The following is a 17,269-nucleotide window of genomic DNA, read 5'->3' as shown; positions in this document are numbered from 1 at the left end:
CGAAAAGTAGTTTTTCGAATTGTTTTTCATAAGTTAGTGCGCATTTTAAAGGATTTGTACGTGTTTCAAAATTACCGTTTAGAAAACGAAGTCCAATAATGTTCGACAAATGTTTATTGCAACTTAAAACCTAAAGAATAAAGTTTTATAATGAAAATTGATTCATGCTTCGGTTAGATTCGACTTGACCAGAGCTTGATGCGTTTGGGGTTGTTTAATCTTTGTACCCAATGGTCGTTTCGTATAGCCTGTGTTTTATTTCTCAGCATTGGGGTGGTCGGGTAATGTCGTATTATTAATAATAACATTATTGGAAATGTTTAAATAGGAATTTTGAGGCCAACTGGCATGTTTTATATAAATTGTTGCTACCAGATATGATATTAATCCAAATAGCTACTGTGGGATGGTATTACCTTCCAAAGAAGCTGTTGTGATTAATGACTTGTTTCATTCAGTACTGAATACAGTTGTTATCTATGCTTACCCTAGCAGACTTGTGTAGGCCGTAATAAATAAAGTGAAAGGGCATTAAAACTAACTTCAACTAAATCCCACATGTATTCCCAACATAACCACATAAATATCGACTGCGAAAAGCGATCCAGTAGTATTCCGCCTAAATCGTCACTACTCGCCGTCCCGCTCGCAATAGTCCATCGACGGCGCCTGCACCGCCTCGGTGGTGACGTCATAGGACGGCCCGTCCGACGTCAGACGCGACGTGACGTAGGTGGTGCGCTTGCCGGCCAGTGGGGGCGAAGTCCGGTCGGCCAGCGACGCGTCAGACAAGTCCGAAGAAGTGACCGAAAAACCGTTGGAAGCTGCGCCGTTGTTTATCACCGACCTTTTGACGTAGCGGTCCGGCGGCGAATCGGCGCGAAACATCGAGTCGCTACTCGAGAACTCGCGGGAAATGGGGCGCCACGGGCCCGCAGGCGGGAAGTCGCCGTCGTCGGCGTCCAGGATGCCGCGTTCCTCTTGCGGCGGGTCGGCCCAGGGCTGGCGCTCGCCCGACGCGAAGAAGCCGTAGAAGATGACGCCGCTGAAGTGGATGCAAGACGCGATGGTGAAGACCAACTTCCAGTCGCCCTCCGTCTGAAAAAGAAAAGGTTGTTTAGCAAACGCGAGTTTCGGAACAGAGTGGTCTGTTCCGTCGCAGCGCTTTGGGGAACGACCAGCCAAAATTTGGTATTTTAGTGCATGCTACAAAAAAAAGAGTTAAAATTCCAACCTACATTGCATAATTTTAAATCCGTTTTCTTCTTTGAAGAAATAGTTTATCGATGCCAAAACACTTTATATTAATAAGAGCATTGCACAAATGACCCTCCATATGTATCAGGTTACACAAAAAATGTGTGTTGGTTTGCTGTATTATAAGCAAAAAAACAACTGTAATGCGATCTAAACACAGTCTTGTATATTTCAGCTTAAAACTTTTGTAGGCGAGCCCTTAAAACGATAAATGAGGCTCACAAACCAAAGTAAGCCACTCGCTTCTAATTGATAAACGACCAAACCAATATCCTTACGTAATTTCATACCCACCTTGTCGGTTGTGACGTAACTGACAATTAAGGGGCAAATCATCCCCGACAGGGTCCCGGCCCCGTTGGAGAGTCCCATGAGTATGCTGGCGTACCGGGGTGCGATGTCCAAATGGTTAACATTAAATCCTGAATAAAATACTTGGTTATATGTTTTGTCGGTTACGCTTGGATCGCGCCTGAAACAACAAGTTACTAGCTTTTTTATGCTGCAACATTGCTGTTTCATTGGCGATTTAAGCATGTCTAACGACTTTCAACAATGTGCTTACTTCGGCGTCTTTAGAATGGCGAACAAGTCTAACCAAGAGAGTCTAAGAAATTAGTCGGTCTATTTAAATATTTTAGCTGACAGATATCCGACAGCCATTTACACTTTACAGGCTTATAGAGAAACACGGCGACAAAAAATAAGCAAAATGTATGTTCTTTGTCAATTTTTACCCGATATTGCGAAGCCACTGAACCCAACCGCGAAAACCAGCAACGTCACAGCGGATTTCGAACCGTGGGTACAGGAAAGTATCAGGAGAAATAACGCTTCCATGCCGAAACCTGGTAAAAGAGGAAAAAAACAATAATTTAACGTTTTATTGAAAGGGTCTATAGCAGTGGTCGGCAACCTTTTTAGCCCTACGGACTGGTTTGAAACTAAAGTTTTTCCGCGGACCGGCCTTAAAAAACAACAAATGTCCAGTAAAGTTAATGCATTACAACTTTTTTTCAATGAACCAATTGAAATGTATACGTTTGTTTCAAAAACTTTCCTACCTATGAACATCAAAATAATGAATTATTTTGCAATGCAATTCATAGGGCCACTGCACACTGGTTTATTTTTAACCTCACGAGTGCTTAATGCTAATAGAGATTTTTATTATATCAATCAATCATGGAGTATGTTTAAACGAAAGTTAATGTGTTTTGAATAGAAAACTAGATTTAATTTTAATTTTGACTTATTTCATGTTTTTTTCTTCAAGTCAAAATTTGAATCTGGCAACCCTGCTACGGACCGGTAACGAACTCCTCACGGACCGGCGGTTGCCGACCAGTGGTCTATAGCACAGCCTATAGTCGGCTGTGTTGTAAACAAGTCTTTTTGAAATTCAGTCAAAGTCAAGCCTTTGTAAAAAATAACAATTCAAGTCCCATTCAAAGTCATCAATTGCCCAAGTCAAATCCCAGTTTTTTAGGTCTTTATTAGAGCAAGTCAACTTCAAGTCATGTCATTGACATAAAATTAAACGGTAAGCTATTAAACTTGCTTAACTTGTCCTTATAAAAGCTATAACTTAATTAAAAAATACTAAAAAAACAAAATATAACAGCGCAAAATTTAGATGTTAGATTAATATATTAATTTTATAAAACAAATGGTAAATAAAAACACTTAATTTCAACGCTAGTCATTTGACTCAATGGGGAATGATCGTAGTGTTGTTGCAATCCCTGATCAAGGCATCATGTATAGATAGCCGAAACGTAGGATAAATTAATTAAGTATACCAGAAGAACTTCTTTTCAATATATTTATAGCTTATTTGATTGTTTCATCTCATGAATATTTATTCGAAATTAAGTTACAAACCTATATACCAGGGGTTCTTAAACTGGGCTTCATGGACTTCATGAAAGGCTAATAAGTTTCCAAAGAAAATAGTTTAATTACAAATAAAACGTTTATCATTAGCATATTTCTGAAATCTATTTCATTGTAACGTCAACTTATGATGTCAATTTTGAAAATTTCTTGCCCACCGTGGAAAAAAAAATATATATGCGAAGCAAAAATAAATAAATAAAGTGGTCCGCGGTAAAAACAAGTTGACATTACTTAGTTATCCGAATTCTCGCCATGCCATATAACACATTTAAGTTCGTAGTGCAAAACAAAAAAAACACCTTTGAAATTTTTCTTACCTCCACAGTTCATCATTTTTCTCACGTTGGTTGTCGACATGATTTTCTTTTTACGCAAAAAGTCGGCAATTACGCCACCTATCGGAACGACAATCGTCATCACTAGATGGGGCACCGCAGCAAGGATACCAACCTGAAACAAATATGACCTTTGTGTTGCAAATAACGATTTGATTCACGTTTTTGTAGTAACTTAAGTTTATTTACTATACGACAGACACCTGAACTTAATTGTAGCAGATTGGGTTGCGTTAAAATTTAGTGATAAACTGTGTTATTCCTTGTTCGACCAAAAAACATATCCCTAATAATCCAAATTAAAAAAAATGTATCGTAGTAACAGGCGTTCAAATGACATAATTTTGGCCGAGGTTTATAGTATACAACACTGATTTATTTAATAAAATAATCGGGGAGAGGACAGCTTAGCTATTTTGTGCATAAGTCAGGGCACACTTTCACCAAGGCTTTTCTAAATTGGACCATTCCCATGGACATCGATCTAACGTCACGGTATACATTTTGGTTTGACAAGTATAAGGACGCTATCGAATCTCTTTCAAACCACATTTTAAGATCAAGTATGACTCAGCATCCGGTTGTCTTTGCCTTAAATAGAGTATACAACCCTCACATCTAGCATGTCTCATTTTTTACGTATCGGAAAAGTTAACAGGAAAAAACGAGTGTGCTATACACACTGCATGGCTTCCGGCGAGCCTGAGCTTCCAGTATGGGATAATAACGGATTAGAGCCGATACCTGATAGCAAGTGATAGTATCGGTAGTTGTCCGATACTTTGGTGTTGGTGTTGATCCGATATCAATCAAATTGTGCATACAGGGATCCAAGATAATGCTTTCGACGTCTAAAGTTAAATTTACTTGGAACGTATTCCCTTAAATAGCCAATGTATATTTCACAGCACTGAAGCCACTTTTGGCCAAATAACCCAGAGAACGCTACTTTAGTTATTCAATGTCATTAATATTGTCAAATTGATCATGGTGATAGGATCGGATGATCGTGCCTTTCTCGCAAAATATTGAGCATCAGAATTGAAATAAGTTATCAAGTATCGCCACACACTTACCTGAGATATGTCGTACTTGAGTACTTCCTCGAAGTAGGTCGGTTGGCTGATGATAAGAAGGTAGAACGTCCAGCTTCTGCAGAAGTTGGCGACTATGATTGCCCAAACCGGGAGTGACGTGAAGAACTTTCGCCAAGGTGTTCCCGACCACTAAGAAGAAAAAGAAAATGGCTCATATTTGAGTTAATTTCGTGAACATGTATAGGGCTTGACTATCTTTGTGACGAGTGTTCCTACTTTTAAAAGTTCAAGTCAACGCACACAGTCATACATTTAGATATTTGTTTCATTGATATCGCCTCTTTCCGTAATCTTAGCTTTAAGTCTCTCTGCGACATCCCGGCTGAAGCTTAGGTCGTAAGGTGAAATCTCACAACAGGCCAAATACTGATCTTGGCAAACGACTGCCACACTAAAAACCTTGGCAAAAAACTGTTTTAATCCATTTTCCAGAAACCTTCCTAAATTAAATTCATCATGGATAGAAGTAAACAAAAAGTATAAAATCACGTCTGTGCTTTACATGTCTTCATCTCCCAGTAGATTGGAAAGTTTATAATATGCTACAGCATTGGTTTTCAACCGGGGTGCCGCGGCGCCCTGATGTGCCATTTCTAATGCTCAAGGGTGCCGCCGATAGGTTATTGAGTATTTTTAAGAATGTGATTTTTTGCTCCATTGGTAAGCTTCTTAAAATATTACATTTTCGTACATGTTTTAAGTTGATTGATTGTTCCAGATCCATTTATAGTGACATTTCCGCAAATCTTTTTATTATTATTATTTGCCGTAAGCCATAAAAATTTACCTTGGTGATGCCTGAGCAGTCCGACTTGCCGATGCTGTCTTCGATGTAACTTCGCTCCACTGGGCTGATATCTGGGTGGGTTGCTGGTGATTCGTAAGCTGTGATGATCCATACCATGAACCAAACTATACCACAACCGCCTGTGAAGAATAAAAAACAGTGGTGTTCTCTACTGGTTAAATAATAAAGGCGGTTCATGTAAAACTTCAGTCAAATGCGGGCATAGTTAATAACGATGGACATATAGTTACAGAAATAAATGGAAAGATAATAGAAAAGTGTAAGTTGTACAAGGCGATTGGAAAACTTATAGTTCGTTCTTTTAAAAACGATTATTTTTTGCGAGTGATTTAAATCCTAACAATACGTTTAGATGCTGTGCGTAACAGGTTTTAAAAAGTCGTTCCGGCAATTCAGTTGCACATTTTCTAAGCTCAATACTTGAAGCCAAATGTAATTTACTGGACTACTCCAAGATTCTCGTTACAATTCAATGAAGATGCCCACAGCTCTGTTCGCAGATCGACGGTCCCAGTATGACCGAAGGTCGCGAGTTCGAACCTCACTGCAGGCTAGTTGTTTTTCTAGCCTGCCTTGCTTGCATTATTGATCGACAGATTTCGTGGGTGATGATGGATTTCGGTGTACTTTTTATAGTTGTTTGAAATTAATGAATGGCTTACCGAAAACGTAAAAGACGGACGGCCATCCAGCGTATTCCACCAGCAAACCACCCAAAGGCATCCCGACAACTGCTCCCGCGTAGCTGCCTGGAAATAGAAAGGCGTGTCAGTTTTTAACAACCTGTGTTAATCATTGTGGCAGAAATATGTGCTTTTACTTTACTTGTGTCTATTGGTAATAGGAATGTGTATTCGGGGTGGTGTTTGCTGCACCTAGAAGTACTGGTGGACACTGAAAGAATTGTTTGGAATGTTACATTCTGAAAAACGCGATTGGATAAGTTCGATTATGTTAGGCTACGAAATAACTGACAATTTTATCAAAGTAAAACTTTAGAAAACTTTAGCTATAAATTGAAATACTCAGTAAATAGCAAAATCCGGAGCATAAAACAACGAAATTCAGAAGAAATGATAGTTTGTTTAAGCTTCATTGCCTCTCTGTCGAAAAGGAAATATTTTCATTTAAAAAGAAAACACAAAATTGAAATGTTCGAAAAGGTCATCGGCGTCGACAGGAGATTCCCTCTTGTTTTCCAATCCTAAAATTATCGCTTCCTAAGCGCAGCGCGGAAAATCAGTTTCAGCAAAAGAATAAGGGCCGAAAAGCACTAAATCGCACCCGATTGGCGCATAGCTACCGAACAACCGACAACAACAAGAGGAGAAGGTCATGAGACATCGATCCTTCGCCCTTCACTTGCATCTCAATCACGAGTAAGTCGACACACGCGCTGATTACTTTGGCACACACGCATCACTCAACTGGGCGGCGGGCCGTGGTCGAGACCCTCACCTAATTGAGCAACAACGGCGATTACCGGCCGCTTTAGTTCATTAAGCTCCCCCCAGGAGGACTGGTCAATAACTGTGGTTGCTGACGAATATTGTCTACTTTTTAAAGACTTTATTGACGCGTCGCTTACAGAATTGGCGAGTTTGCTAATACAGACATGTAATGGATTTTTCTCGGCTTTTAAGCCACCTCGTTAAACATAGGTTGGTAGGATCTGGGAGGAGACTACGAACATAACATCTTTCCGCTTTTTTTTCTATTTTAAATGTTTGTTTACTTATTTAAACGTTTTAAACTGTGATTACTTCGTTTCAATGTTGAGATACACGGTATTTTAGGAAAACAGATGGCACAGCTTTATGGAAATAAAATGAAAAGATAACATACTGTGATTCGCTAATTAAATAAAAAATGTATATTATGTTGAAATAGAAAAAGTTTCATATTTTTGCCTTGTTTTAATTTAAACTACGTCGACTCGTCGAAAATAGTTTATCCATACGCACTTTTTCAAGCAGCACCTGTCTAATTTTTTCACAAGAAACAGGACAATGCTTTAACTACAAAGTGAAATGAACAGTGTATAAAGGGAATTTTCAAGCACTAAAGTATACGGTTCAGAAATTATTCTTAAAAAAGCTAAAACCAGAATGGCTGTGCAGTTTGAAAAGTGACCTTAAGTGACTGTTCTCTACCTAGAGCCAAACGCGTGCATTACTAAAGGGCGGAAAAATTCCGGCACGAATTGGGTTCACGGGACAGGCCCCGGCCCTGTAATTCGATGGGCCGCTGTATAGGCGACGAGTTAATTTTACACAAATCATGAATTATTTAGTCTCCTGCCTCATTTACGCTTGCCTCGCAGCGGGAAAGCGCCCGCGGTTTTTCCTTGGTGAGGAACACTCTTCGGTGGTTTGTTGTTACTAGCTATATCAATATTGAGCTACTTTGTTTTCAGTTGTACGACACGCGTTTTTGCACCAATGCAATCAGAATTTTTGCTGTATACGACTTTTTGAAAAACAAAATTTATACTGACATTAAAATTTAACGAATAAACATAAAATTTATAGATATACACTATTAATTTTTCAGCAGATTCTGAACAATGCTGCTTGACGCCATATACTTTGAAAAAAAAACGTTGTTCAAAGCAGCAAACGTTTTAAAAGACTAAAACGTGTTGGCACCATATCGTGCTGCTTTTGATCAGACCAACTGAAATAGGTCAACGCCTTTCTCAAGGCCCCCAGATTACTATTATGAAGAAGCCTTTAATGCTGGCACAGCACTAATTCGCTTAATAATATTTCCTGTGTAAAATACGCAACAATTTATGTCGAAACAGTCGTCTTGAGGTCAAACTGGAAGATTTACAACCTCTTTATCGACGTGTCATATTTGAACCACAGTATGGAAAATTATAGCTTTAAACGTTAACCCAAACCAACCGTGCTTAAACTGTTTTGCAAAATGTGGTAAACGCCTTTAACAAATGGCGCAAATTATGCAAAATTTTGTAAAAAGGTTTATTGTCGCGTCTTTCGATCAGTTCAGGCTAAACTAAACTTTAAAGAATATCGACAAAAAACATCGATTTCGGCCTGACCGGCGATCGCGAATTGCGCTAACGAATCAAACGCGTGTTTAAAATCTTCTTTTCTAATTGTGAAGCCTATGCCGATCTTGTTAGTGAAAGTGTTCGAAACTTACCGGAAAAGGAGATCGTTGCAAGTCTGCTGCGCTCTAGTGGTGGCGCCCATTTTGCCCACATCCCATGACAGGACGGATAGAGTATACCCTGAAACGAAATGCACAGCACTAAAGTAATCTGAAAAAAGATTACCACATCTTAAATATAAAACCTTGACGATACATCTTACTCGAAACACCTTGTTCTTGCTGTAGTTAAGTATAGTTAACAGAAAAAGTTTAATACAGTTGGACGCGACTGCTGTTGTTTATACTTCGAAGCTTTTAAGTTTTCCGCGTCATTTATTACAAGCAACGATTCTAATAGTTGAATTCCGTTTTTTTTAAGGATATCAACAGCAAAACTCGTTCAAAAATACAACAAACCCTAGCACAGAGAACCAGTGCTCTTTTAAGATAAACAAGGTAAACACCTAAATGTTTACCACATTTTCCCACCTCAGCCAATCCCTGAAGAACGCGAACGAAAACGAAAGCTGTCCAATGATATTTGGCAGCCGCTGGAAGGAACATATTGAGAGCACAGGTGGCCAGCACCGCTATGCCGAACATCCTAAACAAAACAAGACGTTTCTAAAGTGTGACGTACAGGTGTGTGAATGTTAGGGGTTGGGATTCCGTTTATATTGCACTCGTACGTTTGTGTTAAAAGTTTAGGAGAACTTAAAACGTTTAGGCTTCTTGATCATATAATCATTAATTTATTTATACAGGTTACGATCTAAAATTTAAAAAAGTGTTGCCTATTTGCACCAATGCAATGTTTCCAATTAGCATATAGAACCGTGTTTCTCAAAGTTTTACGCGGTGACCCAATTATTAAGCGTAAGCACAACAGCAAAGCGTTTTCTCTTTACTAAACTTTTTGTCAGCAAACAAAACATAAGACATTAACATTCACAAAAATTTATTTAACAGGCGACTAAATACATTTTTAATCGAAATGTTGTAATATAAGAAATTAATCGAAACGTTGTAATACGACTATCAAAACTTGATTGATAATAACTTTCCGACACAATGTTAAACAAATCGATAGTAGACGCTCTTGTGATGTAAGCAGAGTTATAAATCATAATAAATAATTAATTCTAAATCGCGCACGTTAGTCACCTAACGCAAAATTTTATAGTTACACCGAGTTATGGTACTTGTTTCGATGTGCTTGCATCCGAATAATTTTGTTTAATTGTATTCCTTTAACTTATATGTGTCATCTGAATTGATTTTTTTCTAATTATATATATTGTTTCCAGCGTTATACGTTTTAATAAATCGTGTATAACTTCGACATTTGAACGACTTGGTAGGCAGTTTGTCATATTTTAATTTTTTCTACAACATTTGAAAATATCGTCCTATACGAAAGAAAAGTAACGTTATCAGCTGAAGTGACAAGCATGGTCCCTTTAGACAATTTCAACTTTGCTATTTTGAGATCATAAGTGTGAATGAATATATTTTGCTGCCAAGCGTTCTTTTAATTATAAAATTGTTATTCAGGAAAATATTAGAAACACCTTTCTTAATCAGGCAGGTTGCCTATTTTCTTTGACAAAAATTTCTCTTTTAAGGTTATCAAAACTTCGGTACATTTATTTATATTAAACATGAATATAACAATTTGCCACAACTTTTTCCACTTACCGATTGGCAGGTATTCGCGACGCCAAGTAGCCTCCGGGAACCTGGGTCAGTATGTAGCCCCAGAAAAACGAGCCGTGAATGAAGCCCTGCTTACCAGCACTCCAAGTCAACTCAGCCGTCTGCGGAAAAATAAAAGAAACAATTATTACTCTACCGAATGTTATTTTGTTTCAAATTTGATTTTTATTATCCGACAACGTGTAGCACTTTCCATTTTACTTTTTTAATTATCTATTTTTTTTTTTTTATTACAATTCCATTGGTTACAAGTTTTGTTTTATTAGCACTATAGGTGATCCTCAAAAACTAACGTTTGAAGTAACCAAGTGAATGGGTAGAATTTAACTAAAGAAACCTTGAATTGCAGCTACATAAATGTAAAAACAAGTTGATTATTTCTCACTTGGTTTGTTATCTACGCAGCGAAGTTACTTTCAAGTTTTGCTTATTGGCTAAATGCAAACCGCCATGTTCTGATACTTTTCAGAATATCCACCAAGAGTTGTTAAGTTCAAGGTTGCCAGTAAGTTGCTATTAGCTTGCAGAGTTTACTGATATTTTTGTAGTAAACAGAGCTACTATTACTAGTCAAAAAAGAGTATTCATGTGGCACTCTGTAAAACAAATTGTATTGAATTCTCGACAACCGGCACAACCGTACTTTATCAGGTCAAAGTAGACACATTTTTAAGATTTCTTCTTTAACCTGATAGTACAATTGTGCGAAAGCTTGTCGAGAACTTGCCACCTGATTACCCTATTTGGAATTGAACAAATAAGGCCATTTACAAAGATCATTATTACTTCTCAAGTAAAGCTGTTTTGTTTTCGTTGATACTTGTCTAATAGGTACGATTGCCTGTCCAGTTTAAAGAGGGCTTGATACGTTTCGTGAGCAAACCAAAACAAATTAAGTACCTTGGTCACTCTGGTGCCGTTGGCCAAGGTCTCGGTGTAGTTGTTGGCCATCTCGACCATGGCCACCCCGAGGTTGCATCTCATCCCGAATGCGATGCAGAAACCCATTCCACTCAGCAAGGCTAGTGCGTAACGCTTTGGAAGCCAAGCGCAAGTACAGTACCAAAGCCACCTGTTGTATCTGTGATAAGTTCGAAGGTTGAGTATCTGTCTGTCATTTTGATAAGCGTCTCTCTACTTCACGTAAGCTGGATTTTCGTGCAAATTGAGATAGGAGGCTGAATACTACGACCGGTTTGTACAAAAGTGTCTCGGGAAGGTGTGGGTTCAGCATTTTTGTTTTTGAAGGCCATGGAAATTTCAGGATTCTTTTTCCGTGAATAATACGAAATAACGTAACGTCATTTAACAAACAATAGGGTGTATCTTTATAACATCCAAAACCACTGATGATGCCACTTGGCGAAATATATTTTCCTTTTAAACAAAACGTCTGATCCTGTTTTTACTCATGTTTTTAACTATGAGTTTTACTTGTCATTTAACAAATAATCTTTATTATTTTTAAAACCCGCTCTTTCGAGCAAACTGACTGTGCGCAAACTGAACTTAAACTCAATCCAAAAGTTGCGTTTTTTGATTAAAATATGCAAAAATATTATATTATAAGAGGAGGCGTGGCGCCTTACGCACATACCAAGGATTCGCATATTGTTCGAAATAATGGCATTTAATCTAACGTTACCAAAATTATGCTTTGAATATTTTGAATTACATGCTCATCCTGCCGTAGTATGCAAAGCGCTTTTGGGCTGAATGAAAGTCCTTAAAACAAACATAAAACATGGTAAAAATAGATAGACGTTTGTGTAAAGCACGAGGGGGGGGGGGGGGTTATGGCCTGATATTAAAAAAAACATTGAGCATGTATATTCTTTGACCAGCTAAAAGTGCGAGGAAATTCGTTTGTTACTTCTATTTTAAAAAAACAATCTGCAGGTACTGCTACTGCTCCTTATAAGGTCGAACAACTAGCCATGAAATCGAAAAAGCGCAAATACCATTGAAAAAGAGCCAGCTGCTAGCTGAATGATCAGGTAAACTTAACGTTAAAACTTACGTGTCGGGAATGTGGTGGGGCGGTTTCGTCCATCCATTCGACAAGGGCGGAGCGTGGGTGTGTCCATTCATCGAGGCTTCTCCTTCGGCGGCGAAGATCTGCTGGTGTTGGTCGACGTTGTCCGGACTGAGGTCCTGTCGGTCGTATTCTGGTTTGCCTATCTTGGTTAACCTGATGAAACATGAGAGGGATTGGTAATATTGTAGGATGATGTCGTTCGTCCTAAACGGTTAATCTGTTTGTATGTTTCCCGGTTAGTGTGTTTAAACATGTGTTCGTGCTTTTGTTTGTTTGACTGTTTAAACGTTTGTACGTTTGTATTTTTATAAGTCTGTTTTTGTGAGTTTGTGCGTTTGTGCGCGTGTTTGTTTATCAGTATTGTTATATTTTAAGTCAAAGTGCACTTAAGTCACTATTTTTAAATGACTTGACTTGACTGAAGTCCTTCACGTGAAATGACTTGATATAAGTATATCGGACAAAAGATTGATTTGGATTTAACTCAATGAGTCAAGTCACTTTGATAATAATCAATTAGTGTTTTCATTACACCGAAAGCCATCCCACCCTCACCGAATCTGTTGATCTATGATGCAAGCAGAGCAGACTAGAAAAACAACTGGCCTGCATTGAGGTTCGAACTCACGACCTCCGGTCAAGCCGGGACCGTCGCTCTACCAACTGAGCTATGCAGGCTCAGAAGAGAACGAGTCGGGATGAGTCTGCGATGGCCTTCGGTGTACTAATTATACGTAAGCCGTAGTCGTTGGTCAAAAAGCAGCTTCGAAGGGCCAGATCTCAGCTATAATCACACATATGTGTGAATGTTTTATTGAATTAGTGTTTTTATTTAACACTATTTTATAAAATACAGCTATTTATCTCAAGTTTTGCTTTGAAATAATTTGACTGATACGTGTTGTTGTTTTTTTGTTGTTTTTTTTAGTTGACATTTTGTTCTTCGGAAGAGTTGACCAATTTCAATAGTTTATCGTTTTATTCCGATATTAGTGATTTGACTTGAAAATGGCTTGCGCAAATAATGACTTGACTTGGGAAACTGATGACTTGAACTTGAACTTCAATTGCTAGCTTTGATATATTCTGCAAGTGTAATGCGTGCTAAAATTGCCCGGAAACGCCGGCTAATTCGACAAGCGTCCTCGCTCTGTAGTTTGTCAAATCGGGACGACGCGACTGCGTGAGGAAAGTCGTTTCTCGTGCATAATTCACGACCAGAGCACCCCTCCCACCACATACAAACTCGTCCGACGCGATTCACCCCTTAATGGCGTTTTGCCGCCCCTTTCCCCATACCCCTAAGACGAGGGGGGCGTAGGGCACTTAAAGGTCTACACCATTTTCTTGAGCGACCACGAAAATCGACTTGACTGTCGACATAAGCGTATTATCGCCAGCAATTAGAGGCCGGAATCGATAAAGGCCGTCGCGAAAACTTTGTTTTTGTATTTTCGAGTCGATATCGATTCGCTTTGAACGCGCCGAAACTTTTTGTTGCCTGTAAATTTGTTTTCTAGCCGAACCCGCATTAACTTGCTTAAACAGCTCGGTTGTTGTTTGGTATACAACTATTTTCTTACAATTATCACTTCAGGTATGAAAAAAGTTAATAACTCGCAAGAAACTGGATGTTTTTTGCTCAAACCAAGCGGGAATAAAGCAGTCATATCCAATGTGGAACTAAGCTTAATTTAATTATTTTTAGGCATTTTACAGCATTTTTAAATTTGTCAATTATTTATAGGACTGACCGTCATGATAAGGAAAATATATCTTTATTTTAGTGGAAAGTCGTTTTATGTATTTTGCTGTTTGCTCAAACTCTGATATGTTAACAAATTAGGGATGTCCGATAATATCGTATCGGAGCCGGTTCCAGTTCATGCATTCTTTTTCTACACTGACATACAGATCCGGCACTTTTTTTAAGGGTTTTGGGGGACCGAAACGGTCCCCCAAATTTCTCCAGCGGTTTCCCAAATTTTGGACTTGCAACTTTTTGGTATTTAAATGAAACACTTGCGGTCTCTTAAAACTACTTAGCGGTCACCCAAACCAAACCTTAAAAAAAACCCTGTTTGTAACTATAATTAATTTTGCCATTTTGAGAAAGTAGCGTACTGTTTTAAGGATCTTCCGAATCCAGGCGCTGTGCAGCGTATTATTTTGCGGTAATAGTACAGAAAATCACAATAAATGTACAAGTTATGTAAGTATAACAAATCGCATTAAAACAAGATTTGTCTGTGGTAGAGCGAAATGAAAATCTAAATCGATCAATATGTCTCTCGTATCCACAAGATTATCCGCCGAACTAACGTAAAATCAATGAGTTTTATAAACGGCACTGCCAGCGCTAGAAACGACCGAGACGCGGCAGCCATACAGGGTTTATAAATATTTATAAAGGTTATCACTTCACTGCGGAATTCATTAACACCGCGTAACGCTTTTCTTTGTAATTTTTTTAGAAATTTCGGTAAATGCCAACCCATCCGGGCAATTTGTCTTCCCTAGACTCCACGCGACGCAATTTGCATATAGTGCAGCTGCTTTAAATAAAAATTTTACGTGCAGGAATCTAACCGAACTGTAGTAACATCTTGTTAGCTTATGACTTTGACTAAATCCACAATTATTGGGCAATACGCAACCGCTTATTAATTATGTTATTGAGGGAAAAGGACAATTTTTGGTCGTCAGGTTCTGTACTAATTAGAAAGTAGGAGTTTACATTGCGAGTCCTTGGCTCTACGTTGTAGTTTGTCGGTTTCATCAAACAAAACTGTTAAAGTGTGTGAAACATTTTACAGTCGATGCTTTGGCTATTTTCATTTAAGCGCTTTTAACGCATCACAAACGGCTTTTAGGGTTTATCGATAACAATAAAACAGGCAGTGGATAAATTACCTTACAATCTAACATTTTTAAATTTAAATATGGTAGGCAAATCGGCAAAAAAATTGGTTATGGAACTTTAAAGAGACATTTTTGACATTTGGTATATTATTTATGCAACCATAAAAGCTTTGGATTTACAAATATACTCGCATTGTAAACGTTTCCGTTAGTTGTGGTGCCACCCAAATACAAAGTATTTTACACCTTATTTCGTCGACTCTTATGAATCTTTTAGTTATCCATTTTTTTCTCGTTTCTCATATAAATTTTCCTTAAAATGTTCTGAAATACAAACACTAACCTTGGAGCATAATGTTTGGAGGTTATAGTAAGACGTAATAAGAATACCAAAGCCCTATTGGTAAACACTAACCTGTTTCCGAGCTTTGCCAGGGAATTTGACGTGGCCCTTTTGACGTCATAGAAAGCTGTGACGGCTGCGCTGTATGACGTACCCGATGACATAGTGGCCCTCCAACGAAGATAAAATAAAGCGAAATCCTTTAAGCGGATTCAACGCTATATAAGACGTTGTCGCCGTAAAGGTTGGTTAATAATGGAGCCTGGATTATTTGGTTTAACAAAGAAAAACCTGCAAATGTTTCATTGCGAATTAATTGCTCCAATGTCGCCTTCAAGTTTGGCGTTTAATTTAAAGCAGTTTCGAGCACCAGCTAAGACCGCTTTTACATTTTGCTGAGTTACGGCCATTTGCATGGAATTTTAGACAAAACTCTTCAAACGTGTTTTTTCCAACTCCTGCAAAAAGCTTGTGGGTAAGTAAATGTTAATTGATTCGGCACGCTTGTCGTCTGCTGCTTTGTGTACGTAAAACACGGGGCCATTTAGGAGCAATAAAAACACTCGAAAGGGGTTCGCCAATTGGCATTTATATTTTATAAGGGCGCGAGTTTATTTTTAGTGATTTGCCGGCCATTAAAAGTCCTCGTATGTCACTGCACTCGGTAAACGTAATACAAATGTAATGTGCTGGGCAATCCGGGACCTAAATTCCTGATACATTTATATCTATTTTTATATACATTTGTCTCCATCGCTTCTATGAATATTGCAAATATTGCCTTTTGTTCGTTTGATAGCGATGAAATTAAAAGTGCTGGCGGTGTCTTTGCGCCAGCTTTTCTTTAACAAAACTCACTCGGAAATACTGGAATCGCGCTAAAAGACCAACATATACAAGTTCGGTATGCACTCCCAATGGAAAACCTGTTTGAAATTAATTTTGTTCTTTCTTAGCTACGCGTATAATCCATGCAAAAATTCCTCATTATAAGGTCTATCACAATTCTGTAAATCGACTAAATTTCTCATCAGCAATAACCTATGAGTATAGTAACCACGTTACAGCAATAAAAAAGGAGCACAATTTTTTTTCACCTTGTTCAAACATGGCCCTCTCCTGTTCTCCATTTTAGCGCGTTGTCAAATTCAGTCTTTGGTGCATAAAACCAAAAGCGATTGGTCACCTCCTTGGGTATCACCGAATAAATTGAACAAGTTTTTCTTTTCTTTTTCAAACTTCGGAAATAAACCGCTGACATTCAAGCTCAGTTAATTTTCGAAAAGAATAGATATCAAAATCTGCCATTTTGCTTTAAATTTAAAAAACTATTTTTCAAATGACCCCATAAACTTCAATCTTCCATGGGTGGCTATTCTTCCTCAATCCGCTTCCGGCCTATCAACCTACCCTAACGTGACCAAACGCATTTCAAAACATTAAAAAATTGCTCTCCCAAAGTCGCAGCATAACCCTGGAACAAGTGCGAATGCTGCAATCGCCGAGGAAAAATATAGCAGCAACAAACGGACATCGGACGAAAAACTGCTCTTCCAAAGGCAACAGATCGCTGGCACAAGTACGACCGCTGCAATCGCCAAGAAAAAAAACAGCAGCTACACACATGAGCGTCGTACGAACTTCATATAGCAGGTCAGACAACCAGCCCCAGCCACAGCCGAACATGAAAAATTTATTTGCGCGACGTCGGACGCCGGCGCCGATAATGCGCCCGACGACCGCGACGTACATTATTGACGCCGCGCCGCGAGCACTTGCTCGCCGCACTGAACC

General features: G+C 38.6%; 1 protein-coding gene across 1 annotated transcript; it reads right to left on the bottom strand.

Annotated features, from left to right (window-relative positions):
- Positions 1-630: 630 nt before the first annotated feature.
- On the bottom strand, positions 631-15,639 carry LOC146161592 (vesicular glutamate transporter 1-like). The gene is made up of 13 exons (XM_083383841.1): positions 15,548-15,639; positions 12,253-12,423; positions 11,133-11,313; positions 10,215-10,333; positions 9,006-9,120; positions 8,568-8,655; positions 6,059-6,145; positions 5,376-5,515; positions 4,568-4,717; positions 3,474-3,606; positions 1,995-2,105; positions 1,552-1,679; positions 631-1,098 (listed from the first exon to the last, which is right to left on the bottom strand). Exons 1-13 carry the CDS (start codon positions 15,637-15,639, stop codon positions 631-633), a joined length of 1,983 nt encoding a protein of 660 aa, XP_083239967.1.
- Between the last annotated feature and the right edge of the window lie 1,630 nt (positions 15,640-17,269).

Source organism: Ascidiella aspersa, chromosome 3 (genome assembly GCF_963924565.1).
Source record: "Ascidiella aspersa chromosome 3, kaAscAspe10.2, whole genome shotgun sequence".
Taxonomy (NCBI): Eukaryota; Metazoa; Chordata; class Ascidiacea; order Phlebobranchia; family Ascidiidae; genus Ascidiella; species Ascidiella aspersa.
Note: the sequence above shows the minus strand (reverse complement) of the source record. Positions and strands in the feature narration are given on the sequence as shown.

Coding starts and splice junctions, on each gene's coding strand:
- LOC146161592 (XM_083383841.1), bottom strand. CDS start 15,639: ATGTCATCGGGTACGTCATACAGCGCAGCCGTCACAGCTTTCTATGAC. Junction 10,334..11,132: donor ACGGCACCAGAGTGACCAAG/GTACTTAATTTG, acceptor ATTTTTCCGCAG/ACGGCTGAGTTGACTTGGAG. Junction 1,680..1,994: donor CAGTGGCTTCGCAATATCGG/GTAAAAATTGAC, acceptor TATTTTATTCAG/GATTTAATGTTAACCATTTG.